Below are 25,371 nucleotides of genomic sequence, written 5' to 3' on the forward strand. Positions count from 1 at the left end.
AGTCAAAAATTGAGAAATTTATGATGAATTAATTGGCAAAAATCGAAGTAAAAATTCCAAGATGACATTGATATTGTGGTATAACTCTGACAAATTCATTGAAATTACGGCTATTTTTGGGCTTATTTCCTAATCCTTGCAACTTTATCAATTAAAATATGTTTAATTATTCAAAGATATCATAAGAGACTCGGGATTAAAGAAAAAAAAAATCCTAAATCAGGAGGGAGAAAATCAAAACCAAAGGCCATGGATGGGATTGATTCAAATCAAACGAGGCGACGCANACGGAGAAAATCAAAACCATAGGCCATGGATGGGATTGATTCAAATCAAACGAGGCGACGCATAATGATGTAAATCTGTGGGTTTCCATTGAGATTCTTCTCTCTGATTCTTCACCAATCCTGAGCCATGTGTCTTGAATCTAAAGGCTGAGATTCAACCAGTTCTTTAATGGCGATCTGTGTGAATCGTAAGAGAAACATCCAGAAGCGAATGTCTGTTTCTTCTATTTCAGTTTATTGAATTTCTGACCAAGAAAGGATTTATTTCCATTGCAGTTGAAGCAAAGACTACAAGATCATAGAACCAAGAATTTACAAACTACATGATCGTAATTCGGAGGCAAGATATTCACAAGAGAGAAATCGAAGACAAGTTGTTCGATTCTACGTTCACGCAACCGCTTTCTTAGCCCTCTTAGCAGCAGGGGACCTAATTGATTTCGGCTGCTTTGGCTTCGCCGGAGTAGTTCTTTTCGGTTTCTTTGCAACAACCTTCTTCACCGCCTTCGCCGCCTTACTTGCTGCCTCGTCCTTCCTCTTCCCTGCAGTAGCTCTAGTAGTTCTTGCCTGTTTTGTTTTCTTCTCTGCATTCGCTTTTGCGACCTTCGAAGCTTTCTTGTCTTTCTTTCCCGCTTCGGATAGCTCATACGAAGCCTTGATCTTCCTTAACTTTCCTTTAGCCGTCGAATTCTTCAATTGTAGCGCCAAGATTTTCCTGAAATTTGCTGGAAGAACTTCCTTGTGTTTCTCCTCCATGTATTTGGCTATGGCGTACGGACTCGATCCATTCTTCTCGTTGAGCGACGTGATTGCTTCCTTGATCATCTGCAAAATCAACAAAATCACAACCAATACATCGCAATTCATCAGAATAAAGACTCGATTCAATCAAGATCAACAGAATCAAACTCGTCACGCTACAATCAAAGCATCAACAGAATCAAACTCGTCACGCTATAATCAAAGCATCAACAGAATCAAACTCGTCACGCTATAATCAAAACATCAACAGAATCAAACTCGTCACGCTATAATCAAAACATCAACGGACTAAATTACCTGAAAGTACGGTGGATGTGAAGCCACCTTAGACTGCCTAGGCTTCTTCACCCTCGGAGTCCTGGATTTCTTCTCCTCCACCGGCTTCTCTGACTCCTTCGGCTCCTCCGCAGACGGAACCTCCGCAGAAGGAGAATCCTCCGCCGGAACTTTCACTTCAGCCTCCCCAGTCGACGACATGATCAAAATTTCCACAAATTACAGAACGAGAACCAAACGCTTAACGAATATGCTGGAGACGAATTAATACACTGAGGAATTTATAGGGGAAGAAGAATCTGGATGTGGAGGGAAGTACGAACTCTGATTGGCCAGTTCAAGTGGACATGGATAGCCAAGTTGTAGGGAAAAATTGATCTGGAGCGCACACGTGGAGGAAAACGGGTCGTTATTACGAGATCGAAATCGGAGGGTGATTTGGATAAATACAAACCGGGGTTTGTTTTTTGCTTGCATTTTCATGCACATAAAATGAAGAGAGGTTGTGTTTTCTGTGTTAATTTTAAGTGCCAATTAAATGGAATTTGCTTTCATTAATTCTCAGCCATTTTCAACAAATTGAAGGAAAAAAAGTTGGAGATTCAAATGATGGGTCACTCACGGAAAATGGTTCACAAATGGAACACGAGCAAACCGGTTAGGTGAGATCTCACAATTCACTCTCTTGGAGACTCAACGTCTTCGTGCTCTTGCTACCAATCGATGTGGAATCTCACCCTCCACCTTTTTAGAGGCCCAACGTTCTTGGGTCACGCTGGCATACTGCTTAGTGTCTGACATTGATACCATTTATAATAGTTCATCCACCCCTTGGGACTTCAACATCCTCATGCTTTACTGGCTCATTGCTCGGTGTTTGGTGTTTGACTCTGATACCATTTATAAATCCTAAGTCCACACCTAAGAAATATTGTCCACTTTGCTCTGTTATTTTTTGCAATCAGTCTCATAATTTTAAAATACATATGCTAGAGTGAGGTTATTTTTCTCTATTCTCACCTACATTTCAGTCGTGTTCAATAGGGGTGTACATTCAATCCGACCACCCGACAACCCGAACCAATCCAACTCGAACTATAAAGGTTGCGTTGGATTAACATTTCGAATAGGACTGTGTTCATTTTTCTAAACTCGAATTGAATCGATTCGATTTCGGGTTCATGGGACAAAACCCTCAGATTGACCCGAGCGANAGGACTGTGTTCATTTTTCTAAACTCAAATTGAATCGATTCGGTTTCGGGTTCATGGGACAAAACCCTCAGATTGACCCGAGCGACCCGATATAAATAAAAATATATAAGCTATATTAGAATTTTTTATTATTAATGGGTTTGCTAGAGTGATACGTTGACCGGTCAAGACCCATGTTTGACTCCAGTTTGTTATATGGAACATTATTGTATCTCAATACAATTATTTTTATTATATATTAAAATTTAAAATTTTCTCGGCATATTTTAATTAAAATATTTTTATATTTTTTTTATTATTTTGTTATACCATTATTTTTATTATATATAATATCTTTAAACTATTTTTTTATTGTTGATTTAATNATATTTTTATATTATTTTGTTATACCATTATTTTTATTATATATAATATCTTTAAACTATTTTTTATTGTTGATTTAATACCATATCTATTCCAATTTATAATTGAGGTAGGGACATATTTCAATTAAAATATTTTTATATATATATTTTTTTTGACCGTTAAGTTAAATTTTTTTATTGTTTATTTAATTTCATGATCTATCCTTATGTATATTTTATCTCAGGTGAATAATTATATACCATATTATATATTTTTTATTTTTGTTTTAAATTTTTTATTGTTTATTTAATTTCATGATTTATCCTCNTGTATATTTTATCTCAGGTGAATAATTATATACCATATTTTTTATTTTTTATTTTTCCTTTAAATTTTTTATTGTTTATTTAATTTCATGATTTATCCTCATATATATTTTATTTCACCGGTGAAATTATATACAATATCATATATTTTTTATTTTTGTTATATACAATATCTTTAAATTNATATCATATATTTTTTATTTTTGTTATATACAATATCTTTAAATTAGAATTTTGAAATTTTTTTATATATTTTTTATTTTTGTTATATATTGTTTAGTATATTTTATGTTAGGTGAATAATTGTAGTGGTATTTTCAATTTTGTAACCTAAGAAAAAGTTAGGGAGGAAATAAAAGCGTCATTACTTAAGAAATAGGAATGAATAGAGTGGGTCATTAGGGCTACCACTTTTGCAGCGTCTCATTTCCTTCTCTCATTTCCCTTCGTCGTCTACTCCTTTTTCTTATTCTAGTTTCTTCATCGTCTTCGTCTCGAATCTCGATTTTAAGTTTCCCAACCAGAACCTTACAATCGGATCCACCTTAAGATTGAGGTTTTTCAGATAATACAAATCTTCATTTGTAAGTACCGATCGGTTGGTTGGTTATATGCTTTATAATCTGGAACATTAGTGGTAGTTTTGAGGCGAAACGATTTTGAGTTTGAGCGTCTCGTCTTTGATCTGAGATTTAGAGATGAAGCGGTCGAGGAAATCAATGCGTGTTTCGTGGGCTCATGGAGTTAATCTTTGTCAGGTATAATCGTAATATCTTATAATCGAAGTCTGGTTTCCTTACAAAATCATCAAAATTAATATATCTTTTAACAAATTTAAGCTCTAATCGATCCAATTTGTTTGGTTGATTTTAAGTTGACGCTTTCTCGTTCATGAATTTGATAATATCAGTTTAGGTCGTTTAGAGAGTTATAGAAATACTGCTCTTGGCACAATGATTTTTTTCCAAAACTTTCGAACAATTAACAACAGTTTGCTGCTCATGAATTCGTCATCTTAATTACAAAAAGTACTAATTATTATCGCTCGCCGGGTGGATTAAGTAAATTAAGATTGTGAGCAAATTATCATTCTCCCTGTGCGAGCAAACACGGGCTATAAATCATTAACACATTATTAATTCACATTTACGGAATTAAAACAACCGCAGTCCGTTTGAACGATCTGAGAAAGTTCTTAAATGTTAGAACAAGAAATTTATGGAAGCTTTGAAGATACGATGGTAATAAAAAAGATATGGCTTGATAAAAATAACAATCTGATTCAGGTTATAGTTTCAAGTACTATTGTACAACAAAAGCTTTGGCGACCAAATATTAACAGAACAATCCTTGTACTAATAAACTGCAAGTTTTTGCTCATGATCAGGAATCCCAAAAATAAATTAATAAACGAAGAAAAAACGACGAAGTACTTGCTAAGAAATCATTACTCAACTCTTAAAATACAAATGGAATTTTTGTATTACTTCAAAAAGAATTAAAATTGGAACCTGTCATGGAAAAATTATGTTTTTTTCTTTGAAAGAACTCTTACCTTATAGGAGAATTGAAGTTTCATCTGTCAAATGAACAGATGTAGAAGAAACTCAACCATGTCATGGTTTTTTTGTCTCTTTCTTTTCATTTGGTAGAAAGAATCCAATTGAGGGTCTTTTAATGATCAGTTTTCTTGGAGGACTTGGATTTTGGTTCATTACTATGATGAACCAAAAAAGGTATCTTCTATCATTCAACCATTCTTGGTTGCTAGCCACCTGCTGCAGACTTCTGCTCTTTGGAGATGCAGCAGGGAGGCAAAAACAAAGCTCAAAATGGAGATATCAAGGCCACTCATTTCCGGTTTAAGAAAAACTTATTCATGTATAAGTGTTGTTTTTTCTTCAATCAGATTGCCAGAGGTAGAAACGAACCTTTTTCATTCTTATGTACCTGAGACCATATGATTTGTGATCTCAGAGCATATGGCTGCAGACACATTTTCATCCTACATTCTTTTGTCGTTGTTACTTTTTTTCTGAAAATATTCTTTTGTCATTGTCTATCTCTTTTTCCACCAAAACTGTAATAGCTTCTTCTCAGTTGATTGAATGCCTGTTTTTAACCTTATATGAACAGATTCTTGTTTACTTATTGTGATTATGAGAGTGACAATGATCTTGCTTAAGTACGCCATTGATGGAGGCTTTGGTTCAAATGGAGGCAATACCTTAACCGGGTTCTGCAGGATATTGATTGATCATTTCATCTGTGAATTTGCTTTGATGTGTACTTGCATGCAACTTTTGATGCTTGGAATGTTGCACAATGTTATAATTGGACGTTGCAGAGTGATTAAACAGATGTTGATACTCAATAGTTCAATGGTTTTCCTTGCTTATTTAACTTTCCATTAGGTTGCAAGAGTTATTGTCTCTTGGGATTTTCCCCGTCCTTCTGGCTCATGCAAATTTAAGTATCTTGATATTTGGAATTAAAGTGAATGATTATTGTTTTGAATAGGTGAAGCTATTCTCATCAGAGGACTGTCCTTCTAAAGTGGGCCAGAAATCTCTAGATCATCTCCAAGCAAAAACTCCCTGGATGTTGCATCCTTATACTGCCGAATTTAATGATTGCCCGCCTGGATTTGAGTTTACTCCTTCGGGAAACCAATCTGCTGATCTATCTGGCATTTCTTTGATCAAGTGGAAATGCCCTCTCAAGGTGAGTCCTATTTGATTGCTATTTCTGTTCACTTCACAGAATTCCAACCCATTTAGTGGCTATGTGATGTATGTTTGCTTGCGTCTTCTACTGATGTGTAAACATTTTCACCTCTTCCAATATGTCAAAATTGCTATACCATTTTTCTCTGTACAGTTTGTTATGAATTCCAACTGGTGTGTGGCAGCAGGAGAGGAAAGTAGAGAGGTAGAATCTCAGAAATTGAGAGAAATGAGATTGCTCGAAGCAGTTTATCCTCGATCATCTGCTATTCCTCCAGGGTAATTTCATTCTTTTGTTTCTTCACATCAACTTTGAAGCTTCATATTAATGTGTTAACACATTAACCTATCCAATAATTCCCTCTTTCTTTTGCTCTGTAGTGCGACCGTTTCGACTGATATTGAAGATGAGCTTTATGATGATAGCCTCACTCCTCATGTCCCTATCATTCCTATTGAAGAAGATGAGTGCGAAGATTTAGGATCAGATTCAGCCGCCGCAGTAAACTTCTCTACGAGCTCAATGCCGATGGCTTCCAATTGTTCGTTGGAACGTTCAATCCCCGCAAGCACCACTGAGACATCTGCTGAAAAGTTGCCTGATGTTGGTGTGGATGTTGCTGCAGCTGCCTCTACTGCATTTGCAGTATTGACGAAAAGTATGGAGCAGGGAAGCATGATCGACACGAATTTGCTTATTAAAATTTTCAGTGATCCAAAAATGATCCAGAATTTGTCCAACATTCACCCTGTATCTGTAGCAGTCTCGGGGAGCCCACCCATCGCCACTGGTGCTTTATCAAAGCCAGCAGTGAGTGAATCAGTTTCTTCGGCTCTCACAACATCCATTTCGATACCAAACCGTCCAAATGGAAGCATGTTGAAAGTGTCTAATGGATTCCCATCCACGGTCACCACTGCTCTTCCTCAGATGAGTAGCATTCCTACAGCCGATGTAAATCTCGTTGCAGTCCCAGGCCACTTACTGGTTTCAGATCCCAACAACGTAAAAATGACCATACCGAATGCTGGGATCTATTCTAAAATCGGTTCGACTCCGACGTATGCTAACATGGCGCCAGTAAGTTCAGTGAGAAAAGAAGCTCAGCAATTGAAGGATCTTAGCTACTATAAGAACTTAGTAAGACAACATGGAGATCAGAGGGACTTTAAGAAACAGAAACTTGGACAAGATGGCAATAATCACAATCATTATAATCTGAATATGGTACATGAGATGAAAGCAGAAAACTTGAAACCCAAGATTCAGAAACAATGCATTTATTTTAATGGCCCAAAGGGGTGTCGAAATGGCGTTAATTGCCAATTCAAACATGATATTCCACTTCAGAATCAAAACGCTAAGAGAATGAAACTGTGTGGTGAAGTAACAGGGAGAACTTAATTGGGTTTATGCTTCACCATTCAGAAGTTTTTTTGTTCAAGCAGGAAAACCATGTCCTTTTTGAGACCAAAGGGAAATCTTGTGTTAATTTTTAGGAAATCAGGAAGAATTTCAACAAGATTTCAAAGGGGGGATTTTGAATTTGGGATTATTTTTTGGTGGTTGGTTGTTTGAGATTAGCTGAGATAAATGGCTCCATGTGTTGTAATCAATCCTTCAGCATGAATGTAAATTCTTTGGAGTACCTTTGAGTTCATTAATTCTGTCAAATAAATTCTCAATTTTTTAGGTAATTATCAGTTTGCCTCGTTGAAACTATCTGATCTATATTTAATGTTTAAAAATTCTCATTATCATTTTACTATATTTAGGTATGTTCATGTCATTTGCGTACTACTTAAACACATAAAACTTAACCCATTTATCAAGTAAAATTCATTAATTTCTAATATAATATGTTATTAATTTAATAAAACAAAAAAAAATTTTAATAAAATTTTCCAATCTTTTTATGAAAGTATTTATTANTAATTTCTAATATAATATGTTATTAATTTAATAAAACAAAACTTTTTTTTAATAAAATTTTCCAATCTTTTTATGAAAGTATTTATTAAGAACTTAATAACCAAATTTTGAGTTATATAAAATATTAAAGACCAAATTAACCTTATGTAATTGTTTTCAAAGAAATCAGGAAAAAAGGTCAAATCACAAGTCAAGGCTATCACTCATTCGCTCTGTTCTGAATCAACGTATTTTAAAAATGTGATATAAATACAGCTCAGTTCCTTGACACGAGATGGGGGAAGCGAAGGGTTTAAAGAATGGAAGAATCCCAATTGGTAATGGGTATTCAATCTAAATAATGGATTTGAAAGAAAGAATGAAATTTGTAGATACATAAAATTGAAGCTAGCTGAGGGAGGGAATTCAATCAATGATCCAAATAATGTAGGCTTCAGCAACCTAAGAATGATCCACCAGCCGTAACAAGAAAACAAACTGATGCAATGCTATCCAAGCTAGAGCTTTGCACGAAGATGAACCTATTTTTCTCTCAGAATGGGCCATCCTTTTTTTATTATGTCGTTGATCTTGACATCAATTTGCTTCTGAGTCTTCGGAGGACAGAGGTCTGCGGCGTACCCGTTCATATTTGCTGCCAAAGTGGACATCTCAAGCTCCTCTTCTGGCAAGTTGCCCATTAATTGAAGAAAAAAGGGATTCCTCTTCAGCTCAAACTTCTGCGAGAAAATATGTAGTGTGAGTGAGATTTGACATGTAATGTCAACGATTCAATTTTTTAGCTACAAAGGTCTGGAGCAAAATTTCGAAAAATAAAAAATCAGTTCTCAGAAGATGGGCCATCCATTCCGAAGCTATGATGCACTTCATCTTCAAACGGGAAAGTGGAGCTCGGAGTAGCAGTTCATAAAGTAACGCAAAGGCCACGACATCCTAAGCTTACTTGAGCTTCAAATAGGAAAAATGGGGATGTGGGTAGCAATTAACAAAGTAGGAAAAGACCAAAGACATCTCAATCTATCTGAACTGCAACATTTCTAGGTGAGTTGTATGTCAAGAAGCAGGAAATCATAAAACATGAAATTTCGCCAGATAATTGCTTCAAATAATCATGTTAATCAATGATATTAACCTGATGTTCAGCCTCAGCAGGATAAAATGCTCCAAGTTCCTGAATTTGTGTAGTTACAGCGCTTCCTCTCGACTTCAGTTGCTCTTTTTCTTTGCTGACAGCGGCCAGTCTAGATTCTTCAGTGTCATTAGTAAAAATGATAGATCTGATACAAAAGAGTAAATAATACCATTATCAAAGGTTAATTCTGTTTAAACCATGAGCTAGAATTTAGAATGTACCTATACTGGTTGCCCACATCAGGACCCTGTCCAAACACTTGCCTAGAATCATGACTGGACCAAAAAACCTCTAAGAGTTGCCTGAAACTAGTAAGCTTGGGATCATATTCGACCTGAAATGAATTACAAAGCATGTGATAAATAATCAGTCCCATTGAAACACACATGTAATGTAATGAAACCAACATTTATTTTTTTTTTATGAATCTCAATAATCATATATCAATATATGATTCGAAATTTGTATCTTGAAAGAAGATTCTTTCGTCATTGTGTATGAGATTACATAGAACACAGAGCTAGGGCGAGGCCTCTCCAAATGATGCATCAACGATATATAAAGGTCAAGCACCGATCATAGAAAAGACACGTCAACCTATCTAGGATTAAGTGAAGTCACAGTTGATTTCAAAATTATACAGAACATACAGCCTCACTTTAACAATTTCAATGCATGTAAGTGAAGAATATCTTGACTGAAAGGTGGGTTGTAGGTGCATAAATAGACAGTTTATTTTGAAGTTATGAACAATTCCTATTCCAGAAAAGAAGAGCATTGACAAATCGTCGACAAGAAAGAAAACAGGATTTATTTAATCCATTTGCAAATCAGAGATCTGTAACAAACAAATTCGATATAAGCTCCCCTCAAAATGTGACATGAAACCAAATGTCGGGCAATTTAAACCTCATTCCTGCATCGCATAAGGAGAATTTCAAGAAAACAAAATACAAATCCGATCAACGAAGCAAAACGAGATTGAAAAGGTAAATATACAATATAACCAAACCTATAGACGGGATCTACCGAAGTAATGATGGCACAAACATTATCCGAAATGTAGAATACAGAAAATTCACAAAGTAAAATGAAGATGAAGAAATCAGAAAAAGAAGAAATGTAAAGGAGAAGAGAAGGTAAGAACCCGAACCCGGACAGACTCGGCATGATCCCCCAAGCTACGATACTCAGGATTCAGTTTAGTACCTCCGGCATAGCCGACGGTGGTCCGGACAACTCCATCCAAGCAACCAAAGACGGCTTCCGATCTCCAGAAACATCCCAAAGCGAAGACTGCCGTTTTCAAGGAGTGATGGCTTGACGGAATCTTGTTAGCGTCCGCAATCCGATTCGGGGTTCTGATACAACAAGATTTCCCAGACAGGAGAAAGACGAGGAAGAAGACGATTGTGAAAATGCGAAGGCAAATTGTGGTCTGCAAAAGCGCCATTACTGTCTGCAACACATGCGGGCAGAGCAGTTCGAGCACTTGAATCTTCATTTTAGCATTCATGGGCTCGAAAATTGAGCAGCATGGGCCTTATGGCCCGCAGCCCGCTAGAATATCAAAGCCCAGGCCCAATCAAAAGACCAGGCCCATTTTTAAGTTACTTTAAATATTTCAAATATATTTTAGTATAAAATTAACTTTTTTTTTACTTTAAATATTTCAAATAAAACATTTATTAGATTACCGAGGAGGCATTTTTAAAAAGTAAATAATAAACCGTTCACAGCTTTTAAATAAATAAATAAATAAATAAATAATTCTTCCGATGGAGGGAAGAAAAATGAAATGGCCTAAAAACGAATTGACAACCTAATTTATAGTAATGTCGAAGTTGGTTCCCTAATCAGATTTAGCGGCAGTGGCTGCAGCTTGTCCTCTGAGTCTACCAGTTCTTCTTGCAGCAATGAGACCGACCTTCTGACCAGGCGGTGCATCCCGCCTGACTGTGCTGGCATGTCCAATGTGTTGGTGGTTACCTCCTCCGTGAGGATGCTCAACCGGGTTCATCGCAACACCGCGAACCTTAGGCCAGCTGTTCCTCTTCACTCTGAATTTGTGGTATGCACTACCAGCCTTAAGAAGGGGCTTCTCAGTCCTACCTCCACCTGCAACCTGCCCGACCATGGCTCGGCACCCACTTGGAACTATTTTCTTTGATCCAGATGGAAGCTTGATCCTGATGGTAATAATCAAGAGATGAACATAGTTCTTCAAGTGCAAATGGGGAAAAATGTTGAATGAATCAATACAAGCTAGAATCAAATGCCAGAAATCTGAGGAATGTATCTGTTCATTACCAATCACTAAAGGAATCTGAACGAAAAAGATGAAACAAGCAATTTAGCAACAAATATCAATTCAATTTAGCAACAAATATCAATTCAATTTAGCAACAGAAATGAATCATTGTCTTTGATTCTCAAATTCCAAGCCTAGGGCAGTCGTTCAACCAGCATTTTCAAATTCCAAGCCTAGAAACTAAGTAATCACTAGAATTGTTAGCTATATTGGAGCAAAAAATGATATAATACTAACGCAAAACAACAAAGAAAAACGGTAAAACAAGTTAGGTTTCTATATGAGATCAAACGAATTAGACAGACTCAATAAAAATCATCGCCAAACCTGGAAGTGTCGTTATCAGGATTGTGACTGATAACAATTGCGTAATCTCCCGAGCACCTGGCAAAAACACCACGGTCACCGACATGGTGTTCAACGTTGCAGACAACAGCACCTTCAGGGATCGATCTTATCGGCAGGACATTTCCGACCACAAGATTTGCCTTCTTCCCGCAGTAAACAAATTGGCCAGTGTACATACCTTCCGCTGCAACAAACAGTTCATTCTGTTTCTTGTATCTGAAAGGATGGCGGAAGGAAACTCGAGCAAGCGGCGCTCCACGGCCTGGGTCGTGAACGATCTCAGTGACGACTCCTTTCAAATAACCATTTCGTTCCCCGAAATCGAGACTTCGGAACCTGGCTGGGCCCTTCCGATGATGTGTATGGGACCTGAAGACGGACCCCGCTCCCTTACGCTGAGCACGAATGACCCTTCCCATGGCGACTCCGTGAGATTGGAGAGTTTTAGCACACTACCGCACCCGATATTAGAAAGAACATAGGGTTGAGACGAATTTATATCACATCAAACTGAAACTCACTGTCCCACTCTGCAATCCGCCACGTAGACGAGGCCCAACTTTTATGGGCCTTTCGAGACTATCGGCCCAATAACTGGAAGGAAGCAAATAAATCCGGACAAGTTAATTCTTTTATAATTTAAACTTTATAATAATTCTTTTTAGAATACCTTTATATAATTTATTCTACGAAAATTTCCAACAAAGTATTAATATTAAAATATTTCATTTTCCTTAGATTTTTTTCTAATTTTAATTCAATAATATTAACCTCTAAAAATAATAATTAATATCTTATCCATTAAATTATTGTCGGATCAATCATCAAAAGATTCTAAAAGAATCTTAATATTAGTATATAAGGTCCTAAAATCGAACCCACGTGCTAATATTGAGTCTTCCTTTCATTAGGGTGTGGCCTACATCAACCAAATTTTCCTACTACAGATGTATGGTCTCCGAACTACTACCACAATGAATCGAAGACTTGGTTTCAAAGAATGTTGTCCTAAACTTACAATTATCCATTGTGTTATCGTAGTTATCAATATCTTATTTTATTTTTATTAATAAAAAATATTTTTCCAAGAAAAGCCAAAAAATAAATATATGGCTAATAATGGTAACATGAACTTTGAATAGTAATATTACTATTCATTGTGATTACCTTATCTTACCTTATCTCATTTCTCGTGTTTTCTTTTTGAATTTTTATAGCCTCATATTATCTCTTACATATGTTTCATGTCATCGTGACCTCAAAATTTTTATTAGATACATATTCATATTTAAAAAAAAAATAATAATTTATTAGATAAAAATGAATTTATTAAAAAAATTAAGTTAAAACGAAAAAAACAAATTTTAAGAATTAAAACAAAAAATGATTGTCTAAAAATTGGGTAAGATATGCAAATAATAATAAATAAATAAAGGGCGATGAAGACAAAATTAATTAATTTTATATGTGAACAGTGTGTTTGTCATGTGATGAACTTTGTCTCCAACGTAATTAAGCACCGAAATTAGCTCATAATCCCTTTCTTTGAAACGTAAGCATCCCATAATCATCCAATTAAAATGATGTTAATCAATGAAAGATGACAAAACCACACTTAATTAGCCAATAATCAAGGGAGGATAAAAGTCATATTGTGCGGCTAAGCAAAGCACGGAAGGTATACAATACGCAGTGTTTGGTAGAATGATCCACCATGTGTGGACATCCCCAGCCCCTCTCCCATGTGCATTCTATTACTAAAAACGAAATCGTTATCAACTCCGACCAACTCAAAACTTGTGGATTTTAAGACGAGTTTAGATTATAAAACTTATTCCTTCTCATTTCATCGATTCAACCTAATAATCTCTCAAATTGATACGAGCCAATCATTAAAGAATTAGTGGTATCGAGCTAACGGAATGATGATTAGATATTTGAATTCTCGCCCACCTATGTTGTATTATGTTCATGCATTGCTTCCTAAGTTCTGGGTTGTTTAAGATAGTTATGAAGTCCAAATTATGGAGTGTAAGTAAAGTATGAACGGATGATGAAGCCTGCAACTTCTTTCTGTATATTAATAATGATTGATTCATGAAGAACATAAATGATTAGAAAAGAAGTTCAGCAAAAGGAGGAGGGCAAATTTAGCTCCTTCCAATTCCTTTTCCATTCAAGATTCAAGCAACTTGAAAGAAAGAAAGAAAAAAAGAATCCTGATCTGTTGATGGGTTGGTCTGAGCTCATGTGATCTTGATCATGGCTGTTAAGGAGCGAAAAACAACCTCTTCACAAGGTATGGTGATACCCATATCATGGTTGAAACCAAACTCCTCCTCTGCTCTGTGCAGCAGGCTCTGGAACTGTGGATGAGCCAGCCAGGAAATGGGGACAATGTGTCGGCTTCGGTTTTCTCCGACGTAGACTGCGAAGTGGCCTTTCGGCACGTCGTCGGGGAGGCCATCGTCGTTGCAGCCATTTCGCTTGCCGAAGCTTGAACATCTTTTGAGAATGTGTCTGATGGAGGCAGAGGGCTGAAGTAGATTACCCTTTTTGATAGCCATGTTGTATTGTAGGAGTATGTGTTTGTGTCTATGACTGATGGTGATGAGAGAAAGAGAGAGGGATTGAGTTTGAAGTTGAAAAAAAATGGAGAGATTAAAGAGGTATTTAAGAGGAAGAATAAGAAGAAGAATGAGAACAAAATCATGTGAGATGTGGGAGTAAACAGCAGACCACAAGAGTTCTTCTAAGCCTATTCTGTATTAGAAGAGTTGCGTATGCCAACCCAGGTGGGCCATTTCGCTACCCAGTTGCGTCTTTTGGGCACACAACATGGAGCCCTCTCCCAAGGATCAAATTTTTATTCCTAATCCAACTTATAATATTTTTCTAAGTACTAGCAATGTCCTCAAACAACCTTCCAAACAACGTTCCGTGACTAAAATGTTCTCTTGGATTACGCTACAAAGAACAACATTTAGATATATCAACTTTTCGTCGAACATCCCGACGAGAAAATCTTTCTTTCATTTTCTAGACGGTAAAGGCAAAGCTAACGAGTTTAGTCAAACAACGTAATGAGTCTAAGGGCAGAATCAAACTTGAAAGGAAAAACTCCTATCTCGCTCCGTTGTACATCCCTTACCAGGCAGTTTTCGCAAGAACGCAACTGGATTTCTGTCTTCCTCTTGAATGATAGTTTTGCAATAGTATTAAAGGGTCAAGAGTAATATTATAAGAAAGCATAACCAAAAAAAAAAAAAAAAAAATTGCCAAAAATAAACAAATAGAGAATGGGGAGATGAATTAGATGGATTGGTTCAAATTGGGTAACCTGAATGCCACATCAAGGTTCAGGTGAAATGAGTTAGAACATTGTGTATTGACAAAGAAATCCCCACCACCCACCAACTCCAAACTTATACTTAAAAATTACCCGGAAGCCAACATTTTCTATGTAAATAATATAACATGAATTGAATTTATTGAATTATATTGATAGACCACATGGGCAGTCAAGCAAAGGCTCACTTGAGAGGAGAACGAAACATACCTTACGATAGTGTGAAAATATCCTTTAATAGACACGTTTTAAAATCGAGACTGATGACGATACGTAACAAATCAACGCACACAATATCTACTGGCACAATAAAAGAGTTACCAAAATATTTACTCAAACAGGGAGATCCAAGAAATAGACAGCTGATGAGAAAGTTGGAAGCAAAAGGCAAGTATTTCGGGGATGCCAGAGCCTCTTAATCAAAGACGTGCCATAAAATGAAAAGAAAGAGGAAAATGTTTCCCACATGAGAGCCCGTAAATGTCAGTTTCCCAGTAATATTTATGGCAGAAAACAACATTTTCACGACTTCCTAATATCTAGGCTACACAAGCCACCACAAGATTGAAAGACCAAACTTGAGATTTTGTCTTATATATTTTGGGGGAAAATGAAACCCGACTGAGGATGAATATGATTGGACCACCTATATTCAATCCAAATCCTGAGGCTGTGTATCACCAGAACAATCCACGCAAGTAGGGAATTGTTTTCCAACTCAGTTACGGAGTGGTCCAAGTCCAGGACATACGGTTCTACTTTCGGGCACGAAGTGGGATGGATTTGACTTTAGTACCTTATTTTAGGTAGTGGACCATAGAGACGAAACTTTGTTCTTCATTTTCAAGTCTCTGCGTACTGGTCTGTCCCCTTGGATTACAGAAGTTTGTCTATGAAAGCTCAGCTCATCTCAGCTCAAAGCTAGGCCACCCACCATCCACAAATTTATCCCCCTGTAGAGTATTGCCACATTTTAGCGATTCAAAATCCGTCGCTCTCCTAGACTGTTTGTTACTTGCACCTGAATGTGAAATGAAACATCTATAAATGTTAATAATAAACAATGCCGAGAGATGAAAGGACACATATTGAGTAAGGACAGTTATTATGCTCCAGCCATCTTTAAACTACAGAAATTTGTCTTCGAAAGCTCAGCTCAAATCTAGACCACCCACCATCCAAAAATTAGTCACCCCTGGTACATTTAAGCAATTCAAAATCCATCGCGCTCCACCTGTTACCTGAATGTAAAATAAAACATCTATAAATGTTAATAGTAAATAATGTTGAGAAATGAAAGGATATATAATCTTCCCGTTAGTTTCCCTTGAATGTCTCCACATCAAAAGACCACCCATGTGGCAATCCTCACAAGTTCACGATACTAGAGAGTTCTATTCAAAATAATTTGTCTGGTATAAATGAGCACCACTCATTTATCCAGCCTTACTCTGCTGATTGGCTTCAATTTCCTATGTTCCAAGGCCAAAAGCAATCTCGTCGGCTATGATATAAGCAGCCACTCTGCCGATCCAACCAACGCAGGACTGCCGAATTCACCTCTTTTCTTTTCCACTCGCACCCTATTGAGAATTCTCAGGATATATGGGTAGAGCTCCCAACTGCATTCACCAATTTCATAAAAGCAAGCTTTTCAATTCATTGTGGGGGCGAAGAAATGGAGCTTCAATGATTACAATAATGTCATCAACTTAAAGCTATTGAGTTTGAAAATTGTTCTAATTTCCATGTAATGATGTTAATGCAGCCTGAAGCAATAAATGCGAGAATAGATAGACATTATCCATAGAAACAGCTGTCTACACAATCTGCGAGCAGCAGGAAAATGATGAAGGAAGAGAGAAGGATAAGCTATCATTTTCCGTATTTCCTGTGCAGCGCAGGCCATTTTTTCTGAGGAACAATAGACAGTTTCCTTTTAGCACATGGCAACCTGAAAATTTGATAAATAGTTCACGACCATGTTTATCAGATCAAAAACAAGATTGTTAAGAATAAAAGCGAAGGCAACTACTCCAGTCTTCGGTGTAAAGAAAATCTTAAATAGTGCAACATCATAATTTTATATATTCTCCTTGTGCTATAAGGAGAATATATAAAAAGGAAAGAACTATTAATGAAAATATTCTGGCTTCCATTCCAAGTTTGTGCACCTACAAAAAAAAATAGCAATACCAATAAACTTACCACTATGCATGATTTTGAAATTTATATTGGTAAACCAAGAACACCATAACATACATTGAGGATTCAAGCAACTATATTATTTCAGTTCACAATGATCGATCATAAATTACAGTCTTCTGGAGCTCTTCTGAAGCATCTTGAGGACTTGGGGCCGAGACAAAAAAGATTGGATTTGCGAGTGGAAGATGGATCTGTGGTGCCGTTAAACAATTTATCAACCTACTCAACAATTTATGAACCTGTGTTTTGGAGAGAAAGCAAAAATGCTAAAATTGTATTCTTAGCCTTGGTCCCTAGCCTTTGAGAGGATCATAACCACAATATGATAGAGTTCGAGAAACGTAGCCCAAAATTCACATCACCCCAAATGATGTTCTAGGAGAAGATGGAGAAGAGGAGGTTGACCACATATTTGGTCATTGAATTTTCCTGGAAAGTTTGAGAAAAGCTCTAAGCTACTTCTAATGAATTAGGCTCCAGGTCTTAATTCAAAGCTAAAGTTGCATTCAGATCTAACTACTGTTTGGAAGATTTCAACAGAGAAACAGCAGAATTTTTTAGGATTGGAGAATTCTTTTGGAGTCTGAAATTAAGCAAGGTTTGAGGTTGAATATTTTTAGCCACTAATTCTTGGCCCGTTGGATTTTGCAACGGATCACTAGTTCTTCCTTCCCCTGCATATTCATTTTCATCAATGCAGATGTGAGGGGATTAAATAAAAAATGGATGATTACAAAGTATCGCAGGAGCATAAGTTAGATAACAATATTACTAAGAGTGACAGATGCTACTTTAATTATAAAAATATCACCTTAATTGCATGGATATTAAAGAAAAACTCGATACATCATTGTTTACATGGACCTGAACCATGAGAACTGGCAGGTAAACCTAATTACATGGATAAACTCCATCAGCCTCCAGCTTATTACGTAAATTCATAACCAGCGGTTGGTTTTGAAAACTGAGGCAGTCCATCCATCACACTGAGTTGTCTTCTCAACTTGACAATATGAGCTTGCACCTAGCAGATCAACTATAACGTTAATGTAAAAATCTACAACCTTAATCATGAGCCTTCCACTAGATAGCTGCTCATGCGATCATGAAAGAAAGAATAAGCTAATCATGATCAATTTGAAGCTAACACATTATAAGTGGACTTCAATTCTCCACAGTTTGACATATTATTACACTGTCACCAACAAGATGAAGAAGACTCTCAAAAGCATGTAAACATATATAGACAATATCACTAGTCATAGTGTTGTGATAATAGCAAGCCAGAAATACGATTGCTTCAGAAACTAAAATATTCAACAGGTATAAAGAGAAAGATTGGTAAATAGGATAAAATATGATTAGTTGCGAAGAATGTAAGAAAACAATATAATCATACTTGTTGGCGAGCAGCTGCAAGTTTTAACAGCTCGTCTGCCTCTGAGAAATTCAGGAACCATTGACTAAGGGGATGATCCTTGGTGTCGCCTCTCTCCCTTTCTGCCATATTCTCAATTGGTGCTGCATATACCCAATTATTAAATTAACTTACAAACTGCAACAGAAGGTAAGAAAGACAATGTTACAGATATTTACCAGGATTAGGTAGATTAAAACCAGCAGGAAGGCGAGGCACAACAACAGCTGGATGATTCTGAACACGAGCGAAAAAATTTTCAGATGGATCGGGAAACACAATTTCGTTGTAAGATTCCACCACAACAGGTTTCTTTGTTGTTTGTGGACCAGATTCGTCTTCAGGGTACAACTTCAAATGGTGAAATCTATAGTAATTTGAAATAGTCATAAAAATGCCTTTTAAGATAAAATCACTATACGTGCACGAGAAAAGAAAAACAACAATAGCTTACAGGTCTAATTGTTTATCACAAACGTCGCTGTGGAAGAAAAGTGTGACGGCAATCTCAAACTCTCCCCAACCACATTCTGATAACTCAAAAGGTGGCGATTCAACCACTCTTGTTGGATTATTAAAGCTGGGATGTAACTGAAACACAACTTTCTTTATCACCACCCCGAGATCCTCATTAGTAGCACCACGCACATAGACTGTCCATTTATGTGACTGTGACCTAAAGGGGCAATTAAATCAATTTCGTTAGCCAAATGCCTGAAAGGAGGAGAGGAAATGAGATAGCACCTGAAGGGAGGAGACTTACTCGCTGGCCTTCCTGCCCAGATAAAATGCGATGGTTCCACAGACTATTGGGACACAAATTTCCATGTCTTTAAGCCTCTTGCTAACATTCTGCAGTAGTCGAAAATTCCTTGAGATGAATGGGACTAGTGCAATGTGGTATAGATTTCTCGAAGACAAACAATTTAGAAAAAACTTATGCCCTCATAAAACTCAACGACTTCGCTATCCTTTATGACTCTTGAACTACGAATACCAATGTCAGAAATCAGTGACACTAAAAGGATAAGTCTGATAAGTATCTACTATAGCTACTTTCCAAGACAGCCAGAAAATCAAATATGAAAAAAGAAGTATCAGAACAACCTTGGCATCGCCTGCGTCGGAGGATTTTGAGATTTTGATGCGCGGTGGCTTCGTACCAGATCCACCTTCGTCGGCCGGCGTTTCACCTTGCTTTCTAGCGGACATTGAGCTCGCCCTCTTAGTCTCTGACAAATTATCCACGATACACAACCTTGACCTTCAGACTGTGAGAACTTGATCGCGGTACACAGATTACAGTTTCTTTCAATTCAATTTCATAATTTCGTGGGAACTCAAACGCGCGAATTCGAGTTGATTGGGGATTAGGGTTTAAGAAGATTCTACCCAAAAGCTTCTTTCGATATTTCGGATTACTTATCACTATTTTTTTTCTTTTTAAGAAAAAACAACAATTGTGGTGAAGATAAATATTAATTACTGCCTCGTTCAAAAAAACATATTTATTACCAAAAAGTTTATAAATTATTAAATTATTATTTCATACATTTAAATAAACATGTCATGACTTCAAGTCAAATAATGATCGTGGTAAGTTATATTCATAAGTTAGATCAAATCCAATTATTCAAAATATGATTTTTTTTCAATTCAATCAGTTATTTACAATAATGAANGTTGCTAAGTTATATTAGATTCATAAGTTAGATCAAATCCAATTATTCAAGTTATGATTTTTTTTCAATTCAATCAGTTATTTACAATAATGAACTCAATCCAACTCAACAATTTGATTTAGATATTGGGGCAAGCTCTCGAGAAAGTTGAGGTTGACTTCCAACTTCATCTCAATCGACATCTTGCTCTCTAGAGGTGGAGTCTTAAAGCTAGATTTATTGATGTATTGCCCCAATTTCGGGAGACTCATAAAATATCTATTTTTTTTTTTTTATGCATTTCGCTGATTTAAAACTTAATTTCAATATATATTTTTAAAAATTATGCGATCTATATAATTTAAAAAATAAATTGAATAAATAATCGAAATAATTATAAAATTAAATAAAAATATATATCTCAAAGTTATCTAAATTAATTCAAATCAATTAGTTTCAAAAATTCATAAACTAATTCAATAGTGAATACTAAAAGGCCATCGAAGTTGAAGCCCACAAATACAGCAAAGCTACCAATGGCAAGCTAAGCCATCCCCAAATTCTCGAAAGCCATGTGTTGTTTTGGTTCCACAGCTTTCGCAACTTTAAAGTTGTTAAACGTGTGCTTCAACTTGAAAAGGAAGTTAAAAGTTAAATGAATGTTTCTGCTTGAAACTGTTAGAAATTATTGCCCTTCATAATGGAATGATATTGTCCGCACATAATAGTAAAATATTATCTACTTTGAACATAAGCTCTAGTGACGTTGTTTTGAGCTCTCCAAAAGCAATCAATAGATATGTATTTCTTTACTTATAAATTCAGACCATTCTCTAGATTAGCCAACTCACCCCAATAATCTTCAATAAAAACCCAATTCATAATCACCCAATTCTCCATGAACACTTATCAGTTAAGAAATCCCTAGAACAAGAATTTACAACGATAGAATAATAATTGAGCAGCCGCAAGAGAATGTGTATGAAAAGGATTAAAGATTGCGACAAAAAAGAGGCAATTCCGAAGATCATCAGCCCTTGAAAATGGAAGTCGGAGATAATGGTGGAGTATCCAACTGGTAAAGATTGAGCGAAGGCCCAACAAATCGGAANAATTGTTAAACGTGTGCTTCAACTTGAAAAGGAAGTTAAATAAATGTTTCTGCTTGAAACTGTTAGAAATTATTGCCGTTCATAATGGAATGATATTGTCAGCACATAATAGTAAAATATTATCTACTTTGAACATAAGCTCTAGTGACGTTGTTTTGAGCTCTCCAAAAGTGATCATACCAATCAATAGATATGTATTTCTTTACTTATAAACTCAGACCATTCTCTAAATTAGCCAACTCACCCCAATAATCTTCAATAAAAACCCAATTCATAATCACCGAATTCTCCATGAACACTTATCAGTTAAGAAATCCCTAGAACAAGAATTTACAACGATAGAATAATAATTGAGCAGCCGCAAGAGAATGTGTATGAAAAGGATTAAAGATTGCGACAAAAAAGAGGCAATTCCGAAGATCATCAGCCCTTGAAAATGGAAGTCGGAGATAATGGTGGAGTATCCAACTGGTAAAGATTGAGCGAAGGCCCAACAAATCGGAACACAATCCAACCACCAATCATGATAAAAATGGAGGCATAAGCAAACTTGTTTAGCCAAAACAACAAACCCTTCTCTCCCATATACAGCTCCGTCGCCTTCTCCGCCAAGTCCATCTCCTCCCATTTCTTCGGCTTCTTGGAAGCAATCTCCACCGGCGCCTTTCTCGCCCGCACATTCCCCATCGCCGCTCCATCCTCGCTCTCCTGTTTCGATCGTCTTCTCGACCTCTTCCGAAACCGAACATCAACCGTCTCCGGAGGCGTTATTGCCGGCGGAACCTGCGGTGGCGCGCTGTCGCCGTCGGTGTCCGTGGCGTTGATCGGTTTGATCCTGAGAGGCTGTTGATGGCGTAGAGATAGAAAGAATACCTGATTCTGAGATGTAGGGGAGAATTTATGTGGATCGATGGTCAAGAGCGGCGGTTTAGACGCCAGAAATCGGTGGAGACTGGTCGCTTCCATGGCTTCTTGCTGAGCAGTGAGCACTTCGACCGGTAAAGTTGCTTTATCCATTTCTTCTCCGTTTCTCTGGCTGAGAATTATTGGGCCAAGCGATTCGGCCCAGTCAAAATTAGTTGGACCTGGATCTGACAATTTCGTATTGGGCTTTCTATTGGACTGGCCCAATGAATCATGAGCATTAATCGTTTATTGGGATTTGCTGACGTGTAGTGGTGTAAATGACGTGGCAAACATTTATTAATTTTATATTTATATTGCTCCTTTTTCTCCCCTATTCTCATTCTCTTTTCCTTTTGCTAGCCACATCATTCAAAATATTACACGTCAGCAAAACCCAATCAACGTCGATGTGCCATGTCATCATTTAATACTACTTAAAATAAGATAAAATGGACATTTTAAAAATATTATAGTTCTGGTTCAATAAAGTAAGTACCTAGGGCTCTTTTAGTGGCCTGGCCCAAAATTGGAGGAACGGGTAGGAATAGGAATCCGAATCCGAATCCGAATCCGAATCCGACCCGAATGAGAATCCGATGCGGTTTTTTGTACGTCTCTTCCGAACTTGGCATTTGCCGCTGTTGAATAAGGAAAACATTTGCAATTTCGCTCTATATTTTGCGGTCCACGAAGTAAGTTTCCCGTAATTTTGATTTTTAGCACCGTCGCTTCGCTTAAGTTCTTCGGCTTTGCTTTGAACGATTATTGGTTTTTGAACATCTTCTCAACCACCGTCTCCGTTGTTTGCAGTTGATTGTTCGTCACTTGCCTATGGCGATTAGTCACCAGCATTTGAAACTGGAAGACCCTTTTCTTCATAACTACAAGCCCTCAGAGCTACGGATCGCTTCTGAGTTTCTCACCACTTGGCTTCCGTTTCTTTCGAGAGATCTCTGCCGGAACTGCACCAAATTGCTCTCGGATCGAATCCGCGCCCTCGACCCAGGTATTCTTTTGTTGCTTTCTATTCGTTAGTAATAAATCGTTGCATGAGGGGCGTTAGAGAAAAAACTCATCTAATATTTTAGGCTCTTTGAAATAATTGAGTATTCGAAGGGGAAAATTTTTAACTTTTAATGAGATGGGGAATCGATATTATTTTTTTTTATAGACATGAAAGTGAGGTCATTTGTATGCAATGGCCCCAAAATGTATTATAGGGGTGTGACTAGTTGTCAATTACTCGACGAAATTCCGTTTAGGTCGGCTAGACCTGAGTCATTCCAAAATGTACCATAAAGGGATGGTATGACTATTCGACGAAATTACGTTTAGGTCGGCTAGACCTGAATCACCCCAAAATGTACCATAAAGGGATACTACTCTTTGTCAAATTCTCCCTACCAGAAAAAGTTATAGACTATTTAAACTCCGTTGTGTTGCCTTTACTTGTATGTCATATAACATCGCTTTCAAAATCTCTTAATATTGCTTTCAAACACTCTTTCAATATCTCTTTGCCCCCGTTTTTTAAAATCTTCTTCTCAAATCGGGGTCGGAGGCTTAAGCATACATTGTTTGACCGTAGACGACTCAAATACAAATTGAATTAACTCACATGCTGCTGAGAAGTGAGTGTCACACAATCGCAAAGTCCTCTTCAAGGAAAGCGAATATTTTTTTTTTAATGCATTAGAGCTTTGCTAAAAAGAGTGAGGCGTCTGTGTGTTGATAATTTACATAGTCCTGTTTCTTTGGTTTGCATGATCTTGATGCTTCCCCTGTTTAATCATGAGGATTATCTGATGGAATTTTTGAACTTGACAACGTTGTAGCTGCCCGTACCGACGAGAATTCAAGTTCTACACCACCAGTTGAAGTCATGCATGAGAGTAATGGGAATCAGAACGATGCTTGTGATGCAAATTCTCTTGGAAGTTGGAAAGATGAAGCGGAAACAAATTCATTGGGAAGTTGGAAGGACGGCATAAATGAAGGGAATGAAGCTGATGGGGTACCTGAAACTTCTTCTAGCATACCATCCTCTAAAGTAGTTTCCACCAAGACCTCAGGGCCTCGAATGTCGTGGGCTGATATGACTCAGGAAGATGAACTAGAAGAAGAAGAGGAAGATGAGTATGAATCAGAAAAAAGAGTTGTCAGTGTTAATGAGTCCACAAGGAAATTAACAATATCAAAGGTTATTGAGAAGCCAAAGCTGTCTAGAGAGCAGAGAGAGCACATCAGGTTCATAAATGTTGGACGGAAGAAAGATTTTATTTGTCTGGAGAGGTTTAAAGGGAAATTAGTAAATATTCTTGAAGGACTTGAGCTTCATACAGGTATTTTTAGTGCTGCAGAACAGAAGAGAATAGTTGATCATATTTATTCACTTCAGGAGATGGGCAAGAAAGGAGAATTAAGAGGTAACTATTCCCGTTCGCATCATGTTTATTGTTATTATTATTTTGGATGAGAAACATTGATTCATTCATTTCATTAATAAGATGAAATTACAAAAGAAGGCAAGTTATGTGCTAAATGAATTACAAAAAACACTTCCAATGGGCAATATCTGAAGTTAGGTTGTAGGAACTTAAGAGAGGATTTAATTTATATGCCAAGAGAGAGTAATAGAAGTTAAATGATCCACAAAATCATCAAATGCGTGGCTATATCCTTCATGTGATGGTTGCCCTCCAGCCAAAGAAAGGCTCTGATGAAGCAATTCCAGAGGACTTCCTCTTCGTTGCTAAAAGGGTGAATGAGTATCCTTTCAAGTAAAGTGATCAACTCTCCCGGTAGAGCTAGGTGCCAATTAAGAGCCAGTAGGATATGGTTCCCAAATGAAGAAGCATGAGGGCAAGTAATGAAGATACGTAGCAAGAACTCTGTCATTTTGTATCATATCTAAGGGATTTCTAGACTCGGGCCGAAAGAGGAACATACTTCGAAATACTTTGAGTAGAGGGAAATGATGTCAAGCGGAACAAAAGAAGGGCAGGCAAACTGATAGTCATTTCCATGAGTCACGAGACATATCCCCGCCTCCTCCCCC

At 37.0% G+C, this 25,371-nt stretch overlaps 8 protein-coding genes across 14 annotated transcripts in view; 2 read left to right on the forward strand and 6 right to left on the reverse strand.

Moving 5' to 3' along the window:
• Nucleotides 1-524: 524 nt before the first annotated feature.
• Nucleotides 525-1,600, reverse strand: LOC111803883 (histone H1). Its single transcript, XM_023688488.1, has 2 exons — nt 1,347-1,600; nt 525-1,112 (listed from the first exon to the last, which is right to left on the reverse strand). The coding sequence occupies exons 1-2, from the start codon at nt 1,524-1,526 to the stop codon at nt 678-680; spliced, it is 615 nt and encodes a 204-aa protein (XP_023544256.1). The 5' UTR covers nt 1,527-1,600; the 3' UTR covers nt 525-677.
• A 2,004-nt stretch (nt 1,601-3,604) lies between these two features.
• On the forward strand, nt 3,605-7,597 carry LOC111803882 (zinc finger CCCH domain-containing protein 6-like). Of its 2 annotated transcripts, XM_023688487.1 has the most exons (5): nt 3,605-3,794; nt 3,907-3,968; nt 5,731-5,934; nt 6,091-6,215; nt 6,318-7,597. In XM_023688487.1, exons 2-5 carry the CDS (start codon nt 3,909-3,911, stop codon nt 7,339-7,341), a joined length of 1,413 nt encoding a protein of 470 aa, XP_023544255.1. In that variant the 5' UTR covers nt 3,605-3,794; nt 3,907-3,908; the 3' UTR covers nt 7,342-7,597. The 2 variants fall into 2 exon arrangements, with proteins under 2 accessions (XP_023544255.1, XP_023544254.1); XM_023688486.1 differs by having other exon boundaries at nt 3,605-3,968.
• A 485-nt stretch (nt 7,598-8,082) lies between these two features.
• Nucleotides 8,083-10,622, reverse strand: LOC111804343 (peptide methionine sulfoxide reductase A5-like). Its single transcript, XM_023689105.1, has 4 exons — nt 10,155-10,622; nt 9,223-9,335; nt 9,002-9,146; nt 8,083-8,588 (listed from the first exon to the last, which is right to left on the reverse strand). The coding sequence occupies exons 1-4, from the start codon at nt 10,515-10,517 to the stop codon at nt 8,391-8,393; spliced, it is 819 nt and encodes a 272-aa protein (XP_023544873.1). The 5' UTR covers nt 10,518-10,622; the 3' UTR covers nt 8,083-8,390.
• Nucleotides 10,623-10,727: 105 nt separating this feature from the next.
• Nucleotides 10,728-12,116, reverse strand: LOC111804344 (60S ribosomal protein L8-1-like). The gene is made up of 2 exons (XM_023689107.1): nt 11,640-12,116; nt 10,728-11,190 (listed from the first exon to the last, which is right to left on the reverse strand). Exons 1-2 carry the CDS (start codon nt 12,077-12,079, stop codon nt 10,854-10,856), a joined length of 777 nt encoding a protein of 258 aa, XP_023544875.1. The 5' UTR covers nt 12,080-12,116; the 3' UTR covers nt 10,728-10,853.
• A 1,607-nt stretch (nt 12,117-13,723) lies between these two features.
• Nucleotides 13,724-14,374, reverse strand: LOC111804365 (auxin-responsive protein SAUR50-like). The gene has a single exon (XM_023689135.1). The coding sequence runs from the start codon at nt 14,225-14,227 to the stop codon at nt 13,907-13,909; it is 321 nt and encodes a 106-aa protein (XP_023544903.1). The 5' UTR covers nt 14,228-14,374; the 3' UTR covers nt 13,724-13,906.
• Nucleotides 14,375-15,424: 1,050 nt separating this feature from the next.
• Nucleotides 15,425-20,051, reverse strand: LOC111804427 (transcription initiation factor TFIID subunit 14b-like). Of its 4 annotated transcripts, XR_002816514.1 has the most exons (8): nt 19,742-20,051; nt 19,398-19,486; nt 19,089-19,310; nt 18,814-19,001; nt 18,617-18,738; nt 16,460-18,241; nt 16,185-16,250; nt 15,425-16,030 (listed from the first exon to the last, which is right to left on the reverse strand). XR_002816514.1 is itself a non-coding variant. In XM_023689229.1 (6 exons), the coding sequence occupies exons 1-6, from the start codon at nt 19,844-19,846 to the stop codon at nt 18,146-18,148; spliced, it is 822 nt and encodes a 273-aa protein (XP_023544997.1). In that variant the 5' UTR covers nt 19,847-20,051; the 3' UTR covers nt 15,425-18,145. The 4 variants fall into 4 exon arrangements, 2 of the variants coding, with proteins under 2 accessions (XP_023544997.1, XP_023544998.1); XR_002816513.1 differs by having other exon boundaries at nt 16,185-18,241; XM_023689229.1 differs by having other exon boundaries at nt 15,425-18,241.
• A 1,101-nt stretch (nt 20,052-21,152) lies between these two features.
• Nucleotides 21,153-22,390, reverse strand: LOC111804097. Its single transcript, XM_023688786.1, has 2 exons — nt 21,876-22,390; nt 21,153-21,370 (listed from the first exon to the last, which is right to left on the reverse strand). The coding sequence occupies exons 1-2, from the start codon at nt 22,371-22,373 to the stop codon at nt 21,326-21,328; spliced, it is 543 nt and encodes a 180-aa protein (XP_023544554.1). The 5' UTR covers nt 22,374-22,390; the 3' UTR covers nt 21,153-21,325.
• LOC111804096 overlaps nt 22,329-25,371 on the forward strand; it is a 5,204-nt gene continuing 2,161 nt past the window's right edge. The window contains exons 1-3 of one of the 3 annotated variants that reach the window (XM_023688783.1): nt 22,329-22,405; nt 23,124-23,319; nt 24,149-24,739. In XM_023688783.1, coding sequence (XP_023544551.1) covers nt 23,145-23,319; nt 24,149-24,739 — 766 coding nt within the window. In that variant the 5' untranslated portion in view covers nt 22,329-22,405; nt 23,124-23,144. Of the gene's footprint in view, nt 22,406-22,966; nt 23,017-23,123; nt 23,320-24,148; nt 24,740-25,371 lie in introns of those variants that run through there. The other 2 variants (XM_023688784.1, XM_023688785.1) reach the window with 2 other exon arrangements.

This window comes from Cucurbita pepo, chromosome LG10 (genome assembly GCF_002806865.2).
Source record: "Cucurbita pepo subsp. pepo cultivar mu-cu-16 chromosome LG10, ASM280686v2, whole genome shotgun sequence".
NCBI classification, from domain to species: Eukaryota; Viridiplantae; Streptophyta; class Magnoliopsida; order Cucurbitales; family Cucurbitaceae; genus Cucurbita; species Cucurbita pepo.